This window comes from Carcharodon carcharias, chromosome 12, assembly GCF_017639515.1.
Source record: "Carcharodon carcharias isolate sCarCar2 chromosome 12, sCarCar2.pri, whole genome shotgun sequence".
Taxonomy (NCBI): domain Eukaryota; kingdom Metazoa; phylum Chordata; class Chondrichthyes; order Lamniformes; family Lamnidae; genus Carcharodon; species Carcharodon carcharias.
This window is the reverse complement of record NC_054478.1, coordinates 67,428,220-67,446,280: the sequence shown is the minus strand read 5'-3', so window position 1 is coordinate 67,446,280 and position 18,061 is coordinate 67,428,220. Positions and strand designations below refer to the sequence as shown.

Here is an 18,061-nt window from a genome sequence, read left to right as displayed (position 1 = left end):
GTTTTAAATTATTTAATGATATTAATCACTTATTTAAATTGCTTTCTTATATATTTTATTAACTTTACCTCCAAATTGTGTACTATTTTAAACCAGATGTTCACCAAACGGCTAGCTTCCGTTTGGTAGAGCAAGAACCAAATTCTATGGGTTGAGAAAGATAGAAAGAGGAAATGAACAACTCCTTGTCCCCTCTCACCAAACTCCAATTCCTCACTCAGTTAGTCAGTTGTACTCAAAAGTTTGACCCCATCCAGGAGAAACCAGACACATTTTCGGTAGGATGTGAAAGCAGTAGAGAGGGGGCAGAAAAAATTCACGAGAATAGTTCCAGGGATGAGGAACTTCAATCATGAAGATAGGTTGGAGAAGTTTGGACTGTTTTCCTTAGAGAAAAGAAGGCAGAAAGGAAATCTAATTGAGGTATTCAAAATCATGAGGGATCTGGACAGATTACATGGGGAGGAATTGTTCCCACTCATGAAAGGGTCAAGGGGGGCATAGATTTAAAGTAATTAGTAAATGAAGCAAAAGTAATAAGGAAAATATTTTTCACACAGTGAGTGGTTAGGGTTTGGAATGCACTGCCTGGAAGTGTGGAGGAGGCAGGTTTGATTGAAGCATTCAGAAGAGAATTAGACTGATCTGAAAAGGAAGAATTTGCAGGGTAATGAGGAGAAGCCAGGGAAGTAGAACTAGGTGATTTGCTCAATCAGAGAGTTGGTGCCAAATGGTCTCCTTCTGTGATTGGCACCCATCCACCACCTTAAATATTCACTCCCTCCATCATCATTGCAATGTGCAAGAGTCTCACTTCGCAAAGCTTCTTTGACAGCACCTTCCAAACCACAACATCTATCACCCAGAAGGACAAGCAGAAAGTGCATGGGAACACTGTCACACAAGTTCCCCTCGAACCCACACACCATCCTGACTTGGAACAATATTGCCATTCCTTCGCTGGGTGGAATCGTCCAAGTGTGGTAACGGGCATGAAAAAAGTAGTTTTACCCACCAGCTGCAAGGGTGGGTTTTTGCGCCCTATCGTCCCATTCCCGGCGTGTCCCTCCTCATTAATAAAGCATTCATGGGGATCACTCCGGATTGCCAGCGGGCGGGCTTGGATTTGCCTGCAATGCCATGACTCCCATGCTTCCTCGCTCCAGGCGCCATATTTAAAGCACAATCTACTTCATGTCTCCAGACCAGGGCTGCTGCACGTGACAGATGGCCCCAAAAACAAAGTTGAGGACAGCCCCCAAAGTCAATGACACATCTCTGGGAACGCCTCCTGGGTGAAGTGGAAGCCCGCCGCGATGTCCTTTACCCCTGCTCTGGCTGCAGGATGTCCACCAGAGCCACCAATCCAGCCTCTGAGGTGGTGGCAGCCAGCTCAGGAAGAGGATGAATGCTCTCAACCATTCCGCCAGGATAAGTCAACTACCTCATCATTCTCAACTCACACTCTCAAACCCATCACACATCCACAGGGATCTCACCTCAAGGGACAACACACTAAGCTTACACACACCCTCATATCTCCATCAGGCTCATTCTCTGGAGATCGCATCCTCATCCTGTCAATGGCTCTGCTCATCACAAATATTCCACACAGGGCCATGTGTCCTGCTCACACTCTCTGCACCTGTTTTCAGAGAAGCTGGCTCACATCAGCAGGAAGAGGTCCCAGACCAGGGGTGGAGTGGCCCAGATTAGGCCCCTCACTCATTTTAAGGAGCATGCCATCGCAATCATTGGTGAGGATGTGAACTTTGCCTGCAGCGATGGTGATGTGGTAGCAAACACTCACATGAGTATCCTGCACCAGATCATCCCTCTTGCAAAGCAAGTGTGGGTGCTCTCTCCTCTTTTTGACTCGGCTGCTATGCACTAATTATCTCTACTTTGCTTCACAGGGAGTTCTGCCAAGTGACCCAGTCCTTCAGCTCCATCCGCATCCTCACCTGCAGCCAAGAGGACACCTCCTCCATTGAAGATCTTGAAAGAAGCTGCCTGGAAGACCTGTCACAGCGCTTACCCACACCCCCCACCAGCACAGAGACACACACTGCGGGGCCTAGATCTAGAGCAGGCTGGGGTTCACAACCTGGTGGTCACCGCACAGACGTGTCTGTAGCAGAAAGATGCTGACTCAGCCGAGCTCCCCGGCACTCAGAGGACTGCTGGGGAAGAGGCATCTGTGAGGGCCGATTCAGAGGACGGGTCTCTGGATTCAAACTTCCAACTCATCGTGGAGAGTCAGCAGAAGGCGGAGGAACATCATACAGAGCTGTTAGAATCCCTTAACAGAGTGGCACACGAGTCGGAGGAGTGCATCCGCCTACTCTCTGAAGTCACATACATGTGGGCATGCATGGAAGTCTGCATAGGAAGGGCGGCAGATGCCATGGAGACCCTCGTCCAGCAGAATGCAGAGACGCGTGCAAACCTGCACTCCATCATGGTATCCATGGGTGAGTTCCTTCAGTGCCAACGTGTGAGGGAAACGGGGCACCTCAACATCCCTTCAGGTGATCCTTCCCCCTCAAGGAGTCAGGCCTGGACCCTCAGGTACCCAAACGGAGGAAGAGTGGCAGCTGGTCACCCAAGGTCATCCACTCAGGAATCTCAGAGACTGTCCGCTCCCACTGAGTATCCTTTGCCTGTAACTCCCTCAACCTCGTTCTCTGTCATCGCAGACGGAGCTGTTGGTCCACATGAGGACAGCTAAAGCAAGCTGGAGCGGTCGAGGCCTCAACTCTCCAGAGGACATATGCCAAAATCATCAGAGGCAACAGGACCAACCTGTGCACGGTATGTCTCCACCCCTGTTGCAGATGTCAGGGCAGCACCTAGAAGAAGTGGTAGGCCCAGAAAAGTTAAAAAAAAATTCTGATCACAAGTGGTCGCATAGGTGAACACATTTGTCACTTTTTATAAGCTGAAAATATATTTACACATTTAGTGAATATTGTCTTTCAGCTTAATTGACGGGCTTTATGAGTCTTCCCACCCCATCACCCCCCCCCCCCACTAGCAGTTTAGCTGCACACAGCCAGACCACGAGTGATTCTGGAGGGAGAAGTGGGTGTGGCAGGGCCTTTCGGAGCCTCCTGCAAGCACTCTCCCACGCAGACGGAGCCTTCATCCATCACACTCCTCTGACTGTCCTGAGCATTTTCAATGCTGCCTGCTGAGATTCTGTTTCAGTTGTCCATCTGAGCTGACCTGCATCTCCGCCCACCCACTGATCACACTCCCGTGCAGCACCGGTGTCTGTCCAACACCAGGCTTCGCTCACTTCTGATTTTGACAACCATGGTAGTTGTTAAGCAAACTGTTAGCTACCCTGTTCCACTCCCCCCCACCCCCTGTCTTAACCTTCTACCTCCCCACCATCAGCTACCAACCTCACCTTTCTCTTTCCGGGTGCACATGCACGTTCACTACCTTCCTGAGAATCCCACCCTCCATCCACATTGATCTCCCCAATCTCCTGCTTCCCACCCCAAGGATCCATATCTGCCTCCAAGTCCCCACCGACCACTTTCAAAGTCCCTTCTACCACAACCGATGCACACTCACAGCTCCCTCTGCCCTCTCTCATACTTACCATTCCCTCCTACTACACGCACCCTCAGTTCGCCCCCCCCAGGAGGTAGTCATTGACTCCATAGACCCCTCCCTTGCATGTTCACCTGGACATCACCTACCCCTTACTTCCTCCTCCCCCTGGACACCTTTTTTTCTCTTCTCTTTCCTACCCCCTCCACCAACTCCCCTTTGGCACCTTCCTTCTCTCCAAATTCCTCCTCTTCCCCCCCCCCCACCCCCTAACTCCTCCTCTTAAACCTACCTCCCCTCTCCCTGTATTCTCCCCCAGTGTTACATCCTCCTCACCCCTCTCAAACTCACCTAACAGCTTAGCTCCCCCTCCCCCGGTACACATTCCTCTCCCAGTCATAACTAGACCTTCCTCTTTTACACCCACCCCCTCGTCACCACTCATCCATAGCAGCCCATCAGCCCATGGCCAAGACAGTGATGTTCCGAAGCCTACCAGAAGCATCAACGGAGACCTCCCACCTTCTGTGAGCTGCTTTCCGCTAATGGGTTCATGGCAGCCTCCAGCAGGATTCACATTCCGCCATGGTAGACACCATCAGATGATCCCACTGTGCTTTTATATTGGTGTGAAACTGATTTTTGGCCTTCTCGCCATATTGTTCTCGCCATTCTCACCACCCCCCGCCCACCCACCACAAACTGGGCTGAACGATTACAGCCACTGTCATTGGATAAAAATCCTGGAACTCGTTTCTAACTTCTCTATGGGAGTACCTTCACCACATAGACTGCAAAGGTCAACAAGGTGGCTCTTCAGAGCAATAAATGCTTGCTTTGCCAGCAATGCCCATATCTGGACCCGCCCTCCACAATTTCTCCCACACCCCCATACATTTACCATTTCTTAGCTCAGTTCTGCTGCAGTCTAGCAATTTGCATTTTAAAAAGTATATCCTTAACCACCATCCAACCACTTAAGTTAATTTTAACGCACATAAATCTGGTCAGGATAGCAATACTGTAGGAGCTGACTATGAGCTTCAACAGAGATAAGTGGTTTAGTTAGTGCCTACTGAGTTGACTCTAGGCTATTTTACAGTGTCACTTTGTCTAGTACCCCACACACAAAAAATCACTGTAGCCATTGATTAATGCAACATTAACCTTGCACAAACATGAATTTCTAGCTTGTCAATCAGGTTAGCTGTGGACAGGAAACCTATGAAAAAAAAACTACAGGACACTCGGGAAACTTATGCCTACTGACAAATGGCTAACTTCAAAATAGATTCCCTTCCCAACCCTGTCCACCACTCCCCCAACAAGCTGATATCTAGTCCAAATTGTGTCTATAGAGAATTAATAAAGTAAATGTTGCGTTAGTTAGTAAGAGTGTATTTATAACTTTAGTTAATATCTAGGGATTGTCATTCTTACATCAGTTAGATTACAATTATAACTGAAAACATTAGGAACATTTGATTAAAAGGCTAAAGGTAAGAGAATACTATTGTCAACAGTCCCAGACCCTTATATTCAAAGTTCCAAATGGATATTAAAACTTGGCCCTTCCACTTAGTCACACAATCATTAAAATAATATATACATAAAATGTTCATTGATTTTCATGGATAGCTTTATATGGAAAATGACTACAAAGATCAACCTCCAGAGTGTTTGTGTTGTTTTTGATTTTCTATACTTGGTCACAACATCAAAATTGAACTCTGAAAAATCTTGCAATTACATTTCACAGTGAACCTCTGAAGAATGGTAGAACCTTTTTTCCAATTAAATTACAAACTGTTCTTACCATCATAGAAATCAGCAATTTTTAAATGGTCAATAATACCCTTCACAGAGCAGCTATTTTGAAGAAATATTAAGGGTGATTATTATCATTGAGTTTGCCTCAAACCAGCATCTAATCTAGTCTGAGGCTTTCACCTTATATCCAGACTTTAACTTGACTCTGTATACCTTTCTTCTAAAGCACATCTGGCAGAAAACAAGTCTCTTATTGTATCCAATATAGCATATAATTTTCCAGTGTTGCATCTATGTACAACTAGATAATACAGTACATTCAATAATCACAATCTAAGTGGATGTAGATCACAGATGATCAACATTAATTATTTCTAAGATAATTGTACCAATTAAATAATTATTTGGTTTATATAGTTTTAAATGTAATCATTATACTGGCAATAATTTGCCAAATGTTTTACATCCTTGCATCTAACTTGGTAGTTCTCTCCATCCCAGCACTTAAGTTTTGTTTGAATGCACATAACTCTAGTCAGTATAGCAAAAGGTGCTAACTCTAGGGAACTTCATTCCTGAGAATAAGTGATTCAAGCGATGCTTGTGTTGGCACTCAGCTATTTTACTGTGACATTTGTCCTGTGCTACTAATAAATTTAATCATCTACAGTCACTGCACAATATATCATGAACATTATACAAATACCAAAAAACGTTATGCACAGTTGATAACACATTAACGACCTCAATAACACATTTGAATCATATTGTCGCTTCAGAAACTTTTTTCCATCCACTGATGGTTTCAAAATGAGTTCACTGGTCTCTTGTAACATTAGATTTCTGGTTTTCCAAAAAGACCAGTTATTTTTCAAAAAGGTAATTGGAAGCCAGCAATAGCTATTATATATTACAATGCTGAAGTTAAATGTTATCTTTGAGTAAGGAGTTCACTATTAAATGGAAAGTTCATTAAAAATTGCACACATCAGTATGCACTGCATATACATTTTCCAATACTGTAAGTTTGTAATTATGACTTTTATCTTCAGACCTCCCCAAGTAATCTTAAGTGTTAAGACCGTAAAGGACCTTTGTAGTAGTAAGCATAAGAAACTAATAACTTCAGTTAAATAAGACATAACATAAATCCAGCTACAGCTTGCCAGCCCTTTGGAGCATATTTTTCATAGAAGAAAAATCAAGCTGTTAATAATAATCTAAATAATTCACCTTTGTTATCCACACCATTTTAGAAGTTATTTGTATTTAATGAGGATAAAAACTTGGCCTCAAATATTCCGTTAGACTCCTGTATACCAGGGCAGGTGGAGCCACTGGAAAACAGTAATGACCTGTTTGGGCCAGTTCCTTACCTATTCTTGGATTTCCAGTTGGCCTTTTAAGGGGTGGAACTGCTTAAAGTGACATCAGGGACCTGGCCATGGGGTGAGGACTCCCTCTTCTGCTGTTTCACTTTCCCTGTATCAGTCAGGACCCAATGTAGAAATGGAGGTCAAATGAGACAGGATGTACCAACCTGGGGATGAGATTAAGTGGACCCCAGAGATGGTCCAGGGGGAAGATGGGAAGCTCCAGTTGAGGAGAGCTTGGATATCCAAAAGAAGATTACAAATATTTTCTAAAATTGGATAGATCCCTTTACAGAGGGGTTGGGGGAGAGGAGGTTGTCGGGAAGCAATTATGGAGTCTGAAGGAGGTGGCTGTGGAACACCCCAATACCCCACTAATAAGCGAGCACTGGGTTTTCTCTCAGTTTTGAGCCTATGGGTGTATTAAATGCTCCTTTAGTGGTCTAGGCATCTACTGTCTCCTAGCAAATTAGATGCATTCACACCAACTCTACAAGTTCTAGTGGCTCAGCAGTTAACATCACATCACAAACAATAGATAACTCATCCTATTCTTTGAAAGTCAGAACTCCATTGCTCCCCATGGGAATTGGTTTAAAGAGATTCTGAGGTCAATCCATGTTTAGTTGCTGCTTGGTGAGGGAAGTTTGTAAATTGTCAGCTACTTGTAAATTTCCAACTGCAGAATGGAAAAAAGGGATGTTTTTCTTGCTCCTTTTATATATAGTTTAGACAGATTGAGATGTAACCGAAGTTTTCAAAACTTTTCCATATAGTTGTCAAGTATAAGAGTGTACTTAAATGAAGGACTATGACTTTTAAAATCACAAGCTTATGGAAACAATTGTTGATATGAAATATGAACATATTGCTCAATAAACCTCACCTTCAATACTTGGATCAGAGAAGTTAATTTTTGACTAAAGCTATACAATTTCTTTGACAGGTTTTACTACATTTTTGTGTTGCTCAGAGATCCATTCTGCAATCAATAGATTTGTTTACATGGATTAATGCCACATTTTCTTATTGCTCCTTAATGCCATCATGAAACTAGCAGTACTACTACTGCTTTAAAAAAATAATTAAAAATCTAAAAATGACTCTCATCTTCTTCCACTGCCCTATTTAAGCCTGGGATGAACTTCATGAGACGTTTCCTAACACTCGATTTCTTGCTTTTTCGAGGAACTGTCCCACAGCCACTGTGCAAGTCCCATGATGGTGACATGTATCCACTCCCACTACTGGTCACACTAATACTCCTGCTCCTGCTCAGTTGACGTTTTGGAGTGAACATATCAGTTTCCCTGTGTAAGAAGCATTCTTCGTCCATGCTACTCCGCCTACAGTGACTTCCAGTGGCTGAATCATCAAATACACTGAGTTGGAAGTCGGAATCCTCGCTGTCATCAGTCATTAGGCTGAGTTGGCTCCTGCAGCTGCTGTCACTGGAAAATCTTTCCTTGTTCCGTGTGGCTGACCCAAATAACGCAATATTGTCATATAGAAAGGAGTCTGCAACTTCTGCTGTGCTATTGTTCCTCAAGAGTCCTAAAAATTGAGACAACATAGGTGTATATTTGTACATTTAAAATAGTCTGGTCTATTGGCTAAATAGTCTGGTCAAGGCTAAAGAGCCTTGTTCTTTGCATGTCTATTGCTGTTGTAATTCACAGCATATTTCAAAGGACGATTGGATTTTCCAATAAATAATGGATTATATTTTATTCTACAATTCAGATCTGCTGATCAGTTAGTGTTAATCATGGTTAGCTATTAGCAAAGTCTAAGTTAAAACAAGGTGTCAGTAACAAGGTTGGGGTGGGAGCCAGACAAGTTAAAGCTCAATGCTATTCCAATAAGCAGTTCAAAAGAGGAACCGTACACTTAGCAAAAGTATACTCAGTATAATCTCCTCCACTTCTATACAACTGCAAAACCCCACAAACTGCCACAACTTTACTTTAGATCACATAAATGGAAAATATCCACTCAAAATGGTAAATCAAACATTAAGAATTTGCTGATAATGGACTTTGATTTGGATTTGAATGTCAGAGTCAATCCTTAGCTGGAATTTTCCAGTCCCTCCAGGAAGTGGTATGACAGGAGGAGAGGATAACATAAAATTCAACACCCTGGCAATGGCACTGTTCCCACTGCATACCCATATCCGCCCCCCACTGTGATTTTAAGTATGGTGGGGGGAGCTGGTGCTAAGTGTCCAACCCACTCGGTAAAATCTGTTGGACTGGTGGTCGGACAAGGTGGGATTGTGTTACCTCCTTTTAGGAATCGCCATTCCTATTGGAGGGCCCCTCCCCCATCATCTAACAGCCATTAAATGGCTGCGGGGCAAGTCAGCCAAGCAGAGGCTGTCTCGCCACTGACTTTTATATCAGGTGGGGCAGGGGGCAATGACCCTGTCCCAGCTTAAAATCCAGCCCTTAGAATGGATGGATGCCAAACCTAACTATACTCAGCTAAATACAGACCAACCAAATAAATCACTTAAGTCAACACTTCCTGCTGACACACTAAACTTAATACGCCACAGTTAAGATAAAGTCCACATTGTGGCCTTTCCTCAGCAACAGAATATCTGATGTAAAACACCCAAGGGGCAGAATTTGACGGCCCTTCCCATTGGTGGGATTTTTCAGTCCCACCGAAGTCAATGGGCTTTTGAACAGCTTGCTGCATTTTATTGCTCCACCCCGCCACGACGGGGCCATAAAATTCCACCCAAGAAAACAACTGGGGTGAGAAGAATCATTCTCCATCCCATATAATCACTTTTCAAGATGGTGAAATTGTTCTGCTTTTATATGTGGAGCCTTGGTTTAAATTCCATGCAGACTGACTGCACCATCTGCTGTTTGTAAGGATACTGTGGGAAAAGAGTTTGGAAAGTCTCATCTCAGCTCCTTGTGGATACAATCCTACCATAAAGAATGACCCACAGATGAAAAATCTCACCAAAAAAAAACAGTAGGATGGTTTGTATGAGAAACCAAAAAATCAAACTGGTTCAGTAAGAGTCACTTTCCAAGATGGAGTTAGGGCACATTTTTAGGGAAGACAGAGGAAGCTTTACACTACATCTTTCTATGCTTTAGGTGCTCTGGGAATTTTTGATGAGCACTAAATGCACAAGCTGGAATCATGTTCATTCACTACTGGTGAGATCTCTTCACCTTGGTGAATACAAATTATATAGAAAAAAGAAGAATTTTGAATTGTCCCATTCACTTCTTCATTTTATACATCACATAACGTGAAAAGGTTTTAAATTAGATTTTAAAATTTGTGCTAGTATTAAAATGATGGTACATTGTGGTTTCCCAATAGGAACTTACCATGAACTAGGCGTTGTTCCTGTAGCATAAGCGATTGGTACTCCACCCATTTCTCTTGAAGTGTTTTCTGCGAGACACAGGAAGGCAGAGTGTTGATAAAAGTACAAGCTATCTGCAGAGAAGGTATGCTGCAATATATGTGCTATAAAAAATGCAGCATCACCGTTCTCAGATGTTTCTGTACCTTTCCACAAGTTAGCATTAATCGAGTACTGATGGATTATCTTTAGTATCACTAATTAATTAACATTAAATGACATGGAAGAAACAGTCAAATATGTTCAATAAAATAATCTTCCAAATCTATACAATCATAACAATAAGGTGCTAAAACTTTCAAACTCCAAATTAAAATATTAAGTATATAAAAGTTATATTTTGGTTCAAATTCAAATGAAAACAGGATGGATAGCTTCAAATAAAATTGTTACATTAAAGCAGACATTGCAAAGCACTTCTCTGATGCTCAAAAGGGTTAGAGTATTAATTACCTAAAATAACTGTAGTTGTGAGTAGTGTGTTTCAACCAAACAGTATCTGGACTTGGTGCAAATTTCTCCAGAAAAGAAAAATGCAAACCAGCTAAAAGATTGAGTAGAGCCAAAGTGTTGCCTCGATCAGCTGCACAGACTACTACATCATGAAGAATTACTTTTACTTATATTCATTGTACTTTCTCAGTATGAGTTTTACAAGATAATTAACTCTCACGTTTTCCATTTTCAGCTTGCAAGTATGCTGTTGAATTTATTGTTTGTTATTATTTCACAATTAAACCGACATACAGCAAAAGATTGGGAAACATACCTTTAAAAAATGTAATTTTGTTTCAAGTTCACCTCTTTTGACAGATTCTTTATTAATAGTCAACAGCCTGTAAAATAGAAGTAAAGTTCAAGTGTAAACACAGAAAACATTGACGCAAGCTTGCACTTGAAAGATATCCACCCCCTCCACCACTTATACATAGTGGCTGAAGTGTATACTTTCTACAGGATGCACTGCAGCAATGCACCAGGTTTACTTCAAATCCACCTCAACCACCAAGATGAACAAGAGCAGAAAAATCATGTGAACACTATCATCTTCAGGTTCTCTCCAAGTCACAACCATCCTGACCTGGATATTAATCACTGTTCATTCATTGTTACTGGGTAAAAATCCTAGCATTCCCTTCCTCACACCACAAGGATTATAAGAAGGCCAACTGCCTTCGCAGGGTAAGGAGGAATGCCAACATCAGCCACATCCCAAAATCAGTTTTCTTTTAATGTAGCAAATAAGGGGGTTGTCGCAAGAATGATGTTGCATTCTGGGCATACCATCATAAGCATAAAATGTCAAAACACAAAATGATGATGAGTTTTCATTAAGTGGAATGGTTTCTAAGAATCAATCAGTTGTGAAATAATCTGATGATGATACAGGAGCAGAAAAATGGTCGATCCATGTCCACTAGATATATGACCACCCAAACCTACTTTCTTTCAATGCTACTTGTCAGGGAAAAACGCGGGAGAGTTGAACAAAATATTGGTCAAAGAAGTGAGTTTTGACAATGGCCTTCAAGGAGAAGAGGGATGCGACAGGGGTTGAGAAAAGCACTCAAAAAGCTGGAGCTTAGAGGCTGGATTTTCATGGCCTGATTCGGGTAAAAGGTAAGTGTTCATGTTTATCAGAAGTTATAGGGCTTAGCCTCTTTGAAGTTAAAACTACATCAGCCGACCACAGGTTAGGGGAGGTGTCAGACTTAAGGACTTTGTCAGTTCAGGGTGTCATCACCCTCCTGGCATTGCATGGGCATTGGAGCACTGGCATCGCTGTTTGAACTCCACCTGAGCACCAGGAAGGATGCAGCTGGAAATGAGTGTTGCACCCTCAGGACATGAGGCCACTGAAAATGAGGAGGAGCAGCCTGCGCAGGAAGGGCAAAATGCCAGGCATCTGGAGGCCAAAGGAGAAGGATGAGGACCACAAAGGAGAAGGAGACACTACCTTGAGAACAGGATTTAAAGGCAGAGGCAAAGAGACCTGGACATGGCTGAGAACAAGTGCAGATAGTCACAGACATCTGCGCCTTGTCAGTGCAGCCCTCTTGAGCGTCTCACAGGTGGCTGCACATTGGTGCATCACCCAGGTGAAAGATGTCCTCTTTGTCGGGGCTGCACAACACATCAGATTCACAACTGATGGCACATCACATGCTCATTAGATACTGGGTCCCATGTGTGGACAAATCAGGTGGTACCCTGTAATACCCTCCTGCAAGAGTCTCAGTCATTATAGTGGCCTGCTGTGTTCTCCATAACATGGCTGTCCAGAGAGCTGTAGAGCTTGAGGATGGTGATGCCCGGGAAGGGGACAGCTCAACAGGGAGAGGGAGGGGAGCAGAAAGTAAGAGAGGAGGAAGAATTGGAGGCAGGTGAGGATGCTGAAAAGAAACATGCCACTGCTGCATGACGAGGTGGCCTCCTCCTCCCACCCTCCAGGAAGAGGACCTCTCTCCTCTTCCTCATGGGTCCCAGGCCTCCATCATCGTGGTGCAGTAGAAGGCTTTGGCCTCAGTGATAGCTGCTATGGGTGTCTGAATGAGCAGCCCATTTCATCTCATCTGCCTCCATTCCCAACCCCACCAGTTTTAATTGGACAGGAAACCCCTTCTGCATATCAATTAAGGACTCACTCCTCAAAAATTTGAGCTGAAGTCAGCTTCCCCACTGGAGTGGGTTTCTGGCACAAAAGCAGACCCGATTCCTGCTTCCTGCCTCCATGGCAGAAATCTGGCCTGGATGGTTGAATTCTATCAGTGGTGGGGCAAACGATGAGGAGGTGCAGAAGAGGCAGAGTCAGAGGAACAGACATTTCTAATTGAAGTGGGACTGATGCAAGCTACAAAAATAGGGGCTGGCAAGGTCATGGTGGGATTTAAACATGAGGATGATAATTTTTTAAGCAGAGACTTTGGACAACTGGAAGTCAATCTAGGTCAACAAGAGGGGAAATGGTGAATGTGATTTGGGGTGAGATAAGATTTTTGCACCAGATTTTTGGACCAGCTGGTGTTTACAAACCATGAAGGCTGAAAGGTTGATCAGTACATTATTGGAATAATGGATAAAAGCAAAATACTGCGGATGCTGGAAATCTGAAATAAAAACAGAAAATGCTGGAAAAACTCAGCAGGTCTGGCAGCATGTGTGGAGAGACAAACAGAAGTAATGTTTCAAACCCGTACGACTTCTTCAGAGCTGTATGGGCTCGAAACGTTAACTCTGTTTCTCTCTCCACAGATGCTACCAGATCTGCTGAGCTTTTCCAGCATTTTCTGTTTTTAAATTGTAATAATGGAGTCTTGAAGTGACAAAAGCATGAATGAAGGTTTCAGCATCAGGTGGGCTGAGATTGAGCTAACAATCACACCCGGTGGGTAATCATATTACTTTGCAATCATTCATTTTAAATGTGCTTTTTGCAGTTTCTGTTTTTGGGTTCAAAATTAAAAATAAATAACTATATTACCTTAATTGGTACTGTGGATCCAAGAGTGTGGGGGTGGACAATAAATACAATATGCACTCCCAGCATGGAGCAGGAGCACTTAATGGTCCAGATTTTGATCGCCGTTCATTGTGCTTGCAGCTGCAGCTTTAGGGAATGAGAGTGCCATTTCAGCACGGTACCCTCTATAGATGATCTGGGACATGTATAAGCAGGATAAGCAGTGTGGCTCTTCAAAATGAAGAAAACTTACTGAGACATGCAGGAACTAAACCAGGAAGTGCAAGTTAGAATACTTAATTCAATTTAAAACCATGAACAAAAAGCAAAATAAAGAATGATTTGATTAAGAAAGAAATAGAGACAAAGAAAAAGTTTTTAAAAATTAAAATCTGAAGGAATGAGACACCACATATGTAAAATAAATTTTGTGTCAAAGACCTTGTTCCACAGTAATTAAGATTTACTAAACCATTAAAAATTCACTTAAACTTGGATGGACAATTGCTAACTTTCTCTGGCATGTTTATTGGGTAATTAGCAGGTAAGCAAGTAACACAACTTCACACCCTTCGTGTGTTTTAATGCCACACCCTTCATGTGGTTTGATGTTGTAGCATTGTAGCAAAGCTTGTGGAGGAACAGGGTAAATTGGACAGCAACTTTCTGATTTCCAAGTTTAACTACACGTGTGTGGACGGAAGTTTCTGCACGGTTTACTTTTTAACAACAGTGAGGGCTGATAGCCTCACTGTTGTTCTAAAATCCAAACCATTGTTTATGATTGAGAGTAATTTGTACCACTGGTCAGAAGGAGTCATAGGCTCTAAATTAAATCTAAGAAAAGAGAATCTCCTGGAACCAAAGTACAGACTAAGGTAGTATAGGTGGTTTATTTCTGAGAAATGTTTTTCTTAACCCAAATATATTTTAAAGCATGGCAATGCCACTGCAGTGATGTCATATGCAAACACCATAAGCTACTATTATTACAAGCTGAAATAGGAGTTAAAATCAACAGGATGGGTGAAAATCACATTTCAGCTAATGCACCACTGAAGAATTTTCCAATTTAAAAGATACAAGACAGAAATAACTATTTTCTCATTTTGTGAATCTTTTCTTTAGTATAATAGGTGGCAGCAAGTTTCCTTGCACTTGGTGACCTTCACACTTGTAGTGTGGTCAGCTGCCAGAAAATAAAATGCTTTCAGCTGTCACAATTACATCACCTTCAAAAATTCCACCCCCTCTATAAGCTCTGTGAATCCCACTCTTTTAATGGACTTGCTAGGTTCCTGGGATTGCATTACTGCCACATTGTTCGCTTTACAGTGTTTGCAAAATTGAAACTGTTGGTAACAGAAACAGAGGACTGCCCTGGAAATCATAAAACACATTTACATTCACACTTACCTTAATAAATTACCAGATGACTTAATTAGGTCTACAATTTCTCTGTGACTAAACCTTTCAGTATCCACTCCATTGATGTTAACTAGCATATCACCTGTTATACAAAAAGAGTGATTGTCATACAGATGTAGGAAGCTGTGTAATGGAATACATGTAATTAGTGTACATCCGTGAGAAAGGCAGAACCAAGCAGACCAAAAGAGGAAGTGAATACTTACCAGCCTTCAGCCCTGCAAAATGAGAGGGACTGTTCTCATGCACATTGCACACATAAGTGCAAATCTCCAATGCATTAGCATTTTGCTGGTCCATTCCAAGGGTCTGCAAGTAGAAAACGGAAAAAAAAGCTAGCTATTACAAAAACAAAACAGTAAAATTAGCTTTATGTTCTAAGTTGAAAACAATGAACACAATATATACAGCAAATTCCTTACCTGAATCTCAAATCCAAAGGTTTCATTATCTTGCTTGTTTAAAACAACAATTTTTCTGTTTGGAAAACAAGGATAAATCAACTAAGTTTTTTAAAAAACTTTTTTTATTCTTTCAATCTAAAATGCATAAAATGCAAATCAAACCTCCCTTAAACATGTAATATTTCTATCGCTCGAAGAAAAGTGGTATGCAGCTATCTACAAGTTCACTATTACAGGTGCATATATCATCCCTGCACTTTTTCTCAGCATCATCGTCAGCGTGAACTTTCTTTTGACACCACAACAGATTTAAATTCTGAGGATCAGATTATTTCTTAAAATAGAAATAGTGTCACTAAGCAATTATATCTTACTTTTGAAAATATGAAGTGTCTGCCAAAGAGTTTGATCTAGTCAAAGAAAGCTGCAAAAGAAAGAAATAATCAAAATTACTGCTCTCTTCAAGAATTTAAGCTTTTATGAGTATATATAATCACATCCATTAACCTACTTATGATCATTAATAGTCTGACTAAATCCATATCCATTTGTATCCTGTACCACTTTTATAAATCAATTATTGTTTCTGAAGGTTTTATTGATTGCTACATCAAGTAAGAGCAAAACAAACATATATACTCAAAGGTTGTTCAATTTAATAATCATTTTATCCTTGGCTGGTTTGCAGTTTTTGCTCATTTTTGTAACAGCCCTTTACAGGAAACGTGTCAAACATTCAAAAATATAACTGTATTGCAGTTATATTCAGTTATATTCTGTACTGCAAACAAAAATTACAACCAGAGACCAGGAAAATATTAAGAACAAAACTATTTTTGTTCCACTGTTATCTACATACTTCTATGTAGTACCTACTTGTTAAGGCTGGACAATAATGAATTCTGGGGGTGGCTGTTTTACCTGTCTGCGCCCACGGGGCAGTGTCCCTAGCGTGTTGGCGAGAATCTGAAGACGCTTGTTATCAGTTTCAGCAGAGAAGCTCCGGTTGGAGATCTCAGAATAGGGATCGCAGCTGGACGGCGAAGAATTCGCTGCCATGTAATTCGCGTTGCCATTAATTTGAAGGACACTTTGTAAAGTCATGATTTTAGTTTCGGATCAATCAGTCTCATTGCTGTAAGGTAACGTCCATGGAGTGCAGCAAAACTAAATCGAGTTCAACTCAAAGCGCTCACCGAATGTGTCAAGACGGAAATTCAAGTCATGTGATTTGGTGGTTTTGTGGGCACTTGAGCATTTTACATCAATTGGTTTGATTTACGCAAGTTGCTGGTTTAAAATTTGGTGCTGGAGCGTTACCATGTCTAACCTTTTGCAACGCTTGTTTGCTCGTTGCAGTTTCCAAAACTAAACAATATATTATTTTTTTTATAAGTCTGGGAAGAGAAACGGGATAGTGTTCTGGTTCCATTTATTAAATTTAGTTTTTCTTCCTAATTTAAAACCCATTCAATAAAAAAACAACTCAAGTTGATCATGTATAAATACGAACGCTGTTGTATTTTAACACCCAGTTTCTTTTAAACGCAGGCAATTCATTTGCACCAAATGAAAAGGTTTTTTTACAGCAAAATCAAAACTGCAGATGCTGGGAATCTGAAATAAAATCAGAAAAGGCTGAAAATACACAGCAGGTTCGGTAGCATCTGTGGAAAGAGAAACAGAATTCAACGTTTCAGGTCGTGACCTTTCAACAGCGGTTTAGAAAATCTAGCTCTGCAGCCAGACAAACTGGTAAGTGGAGGGATCCCAGCTAGCGTTAATCCATCTTTCTTTTTCAGATGCTTGATGACCTGCAGTACACTTTGGGTATTAGCTCGAAAATTAGTCGTTAGTATGTGAGAAATATCCATGTGAGGCTATGTCACGGATTTCGGTTTCTATCCATATTTTAAGATATACAGAGCATATGGACAAGCAATTGCAGAAGGTTTCACGTTGAAATTCCCCACCATGCTCAAAGTATCCCAACCAAATTGACTGCAAAATCTGCACATATAGAATTTGTATTTATTTAGAGTGTACACCAACTTTTCATAGAAAACATCCCAATTTATCTAAACCTATCAATATTTGCTACATTTGACAATAGCCAAGGCTAAAGTAGGTCAGCCTAAGTGTGATTACAAGTATTGATGGAATTCAGCAAGTTAAAAGCATACACTTCATCAGCATTAGTGTTAATAAACTTACTGCTGCTGGCCCAACCACTATCAAGATGTGCCATTGGTCACAGGGCTATTTTCAATTGAGTGCAAAGAATGAGTGTCATGAAGCTATTAATGTATATAATATTTTGGAAAACATTTTTCTTTTAAAATGGTTTAGTCTGCAGGTGTGTCTTAATTAGATTAAAGCCAGCTAGTCTGGGTGCTTTGATATGTACTAATTTGATATAGAAGAGAGATAGCGTGTATTTGCATTTTTTGAAGGGAACTTTCAAGAAGTGGGGTGAAAACTTGACGCCTTTCTAGCAGCTACCAAGCAATATGTTTATATTACTAATAACATTGGTACAATGAATGGAGTTTCATTGTTAAAAGGTAAAGTTCAAAGAGGCTGGTGAGACATTGAGAATTTGAATTCAATCAGTGGTGGTCGGTATAACTTAAGTAGTTTTTGGGTGTGCAGGCTGAGGCAA

At 41.4% G+C, this 18,061-nt stretch overlaps 1 protein-coding gene across 1 annotated transcript; it reads right to left on the bottom strand.

The window, feature by feature from the left end:
• Positions 1–5,185: 5,185 nt before the first annotated feature.
• Positions 5,186–16,599, bottom strand: LOC121285299 (cytohesin-interacting protein-like). Its single transcript, XM_041201728.1, has 8 exons — positions 16,321–16,599; positions 15,774–15,823; positions 15,418–15,472; positions 15,202–15,304; positions 14,984–15,077; positions 10,877–10,943; positions 10,070–10,136; positions 5,186–8,261 (listed from the first exon to the last, which is right to left on the bottom strand). Exons 1-8 carry the CDS (start codon positions 16,501–16,503, stop codon positions 7,801–7,803), a joined length of 1,080 nt encoding a protein of 359 aa, XP_041057662.1. The 5' UTR covers positions 16,504–16,599; the 3' UTR covers positions 5,186–7,800.
• Between the last annotated feature and the right edge of the window lie 1,462 nt (positions 16,600–18,061).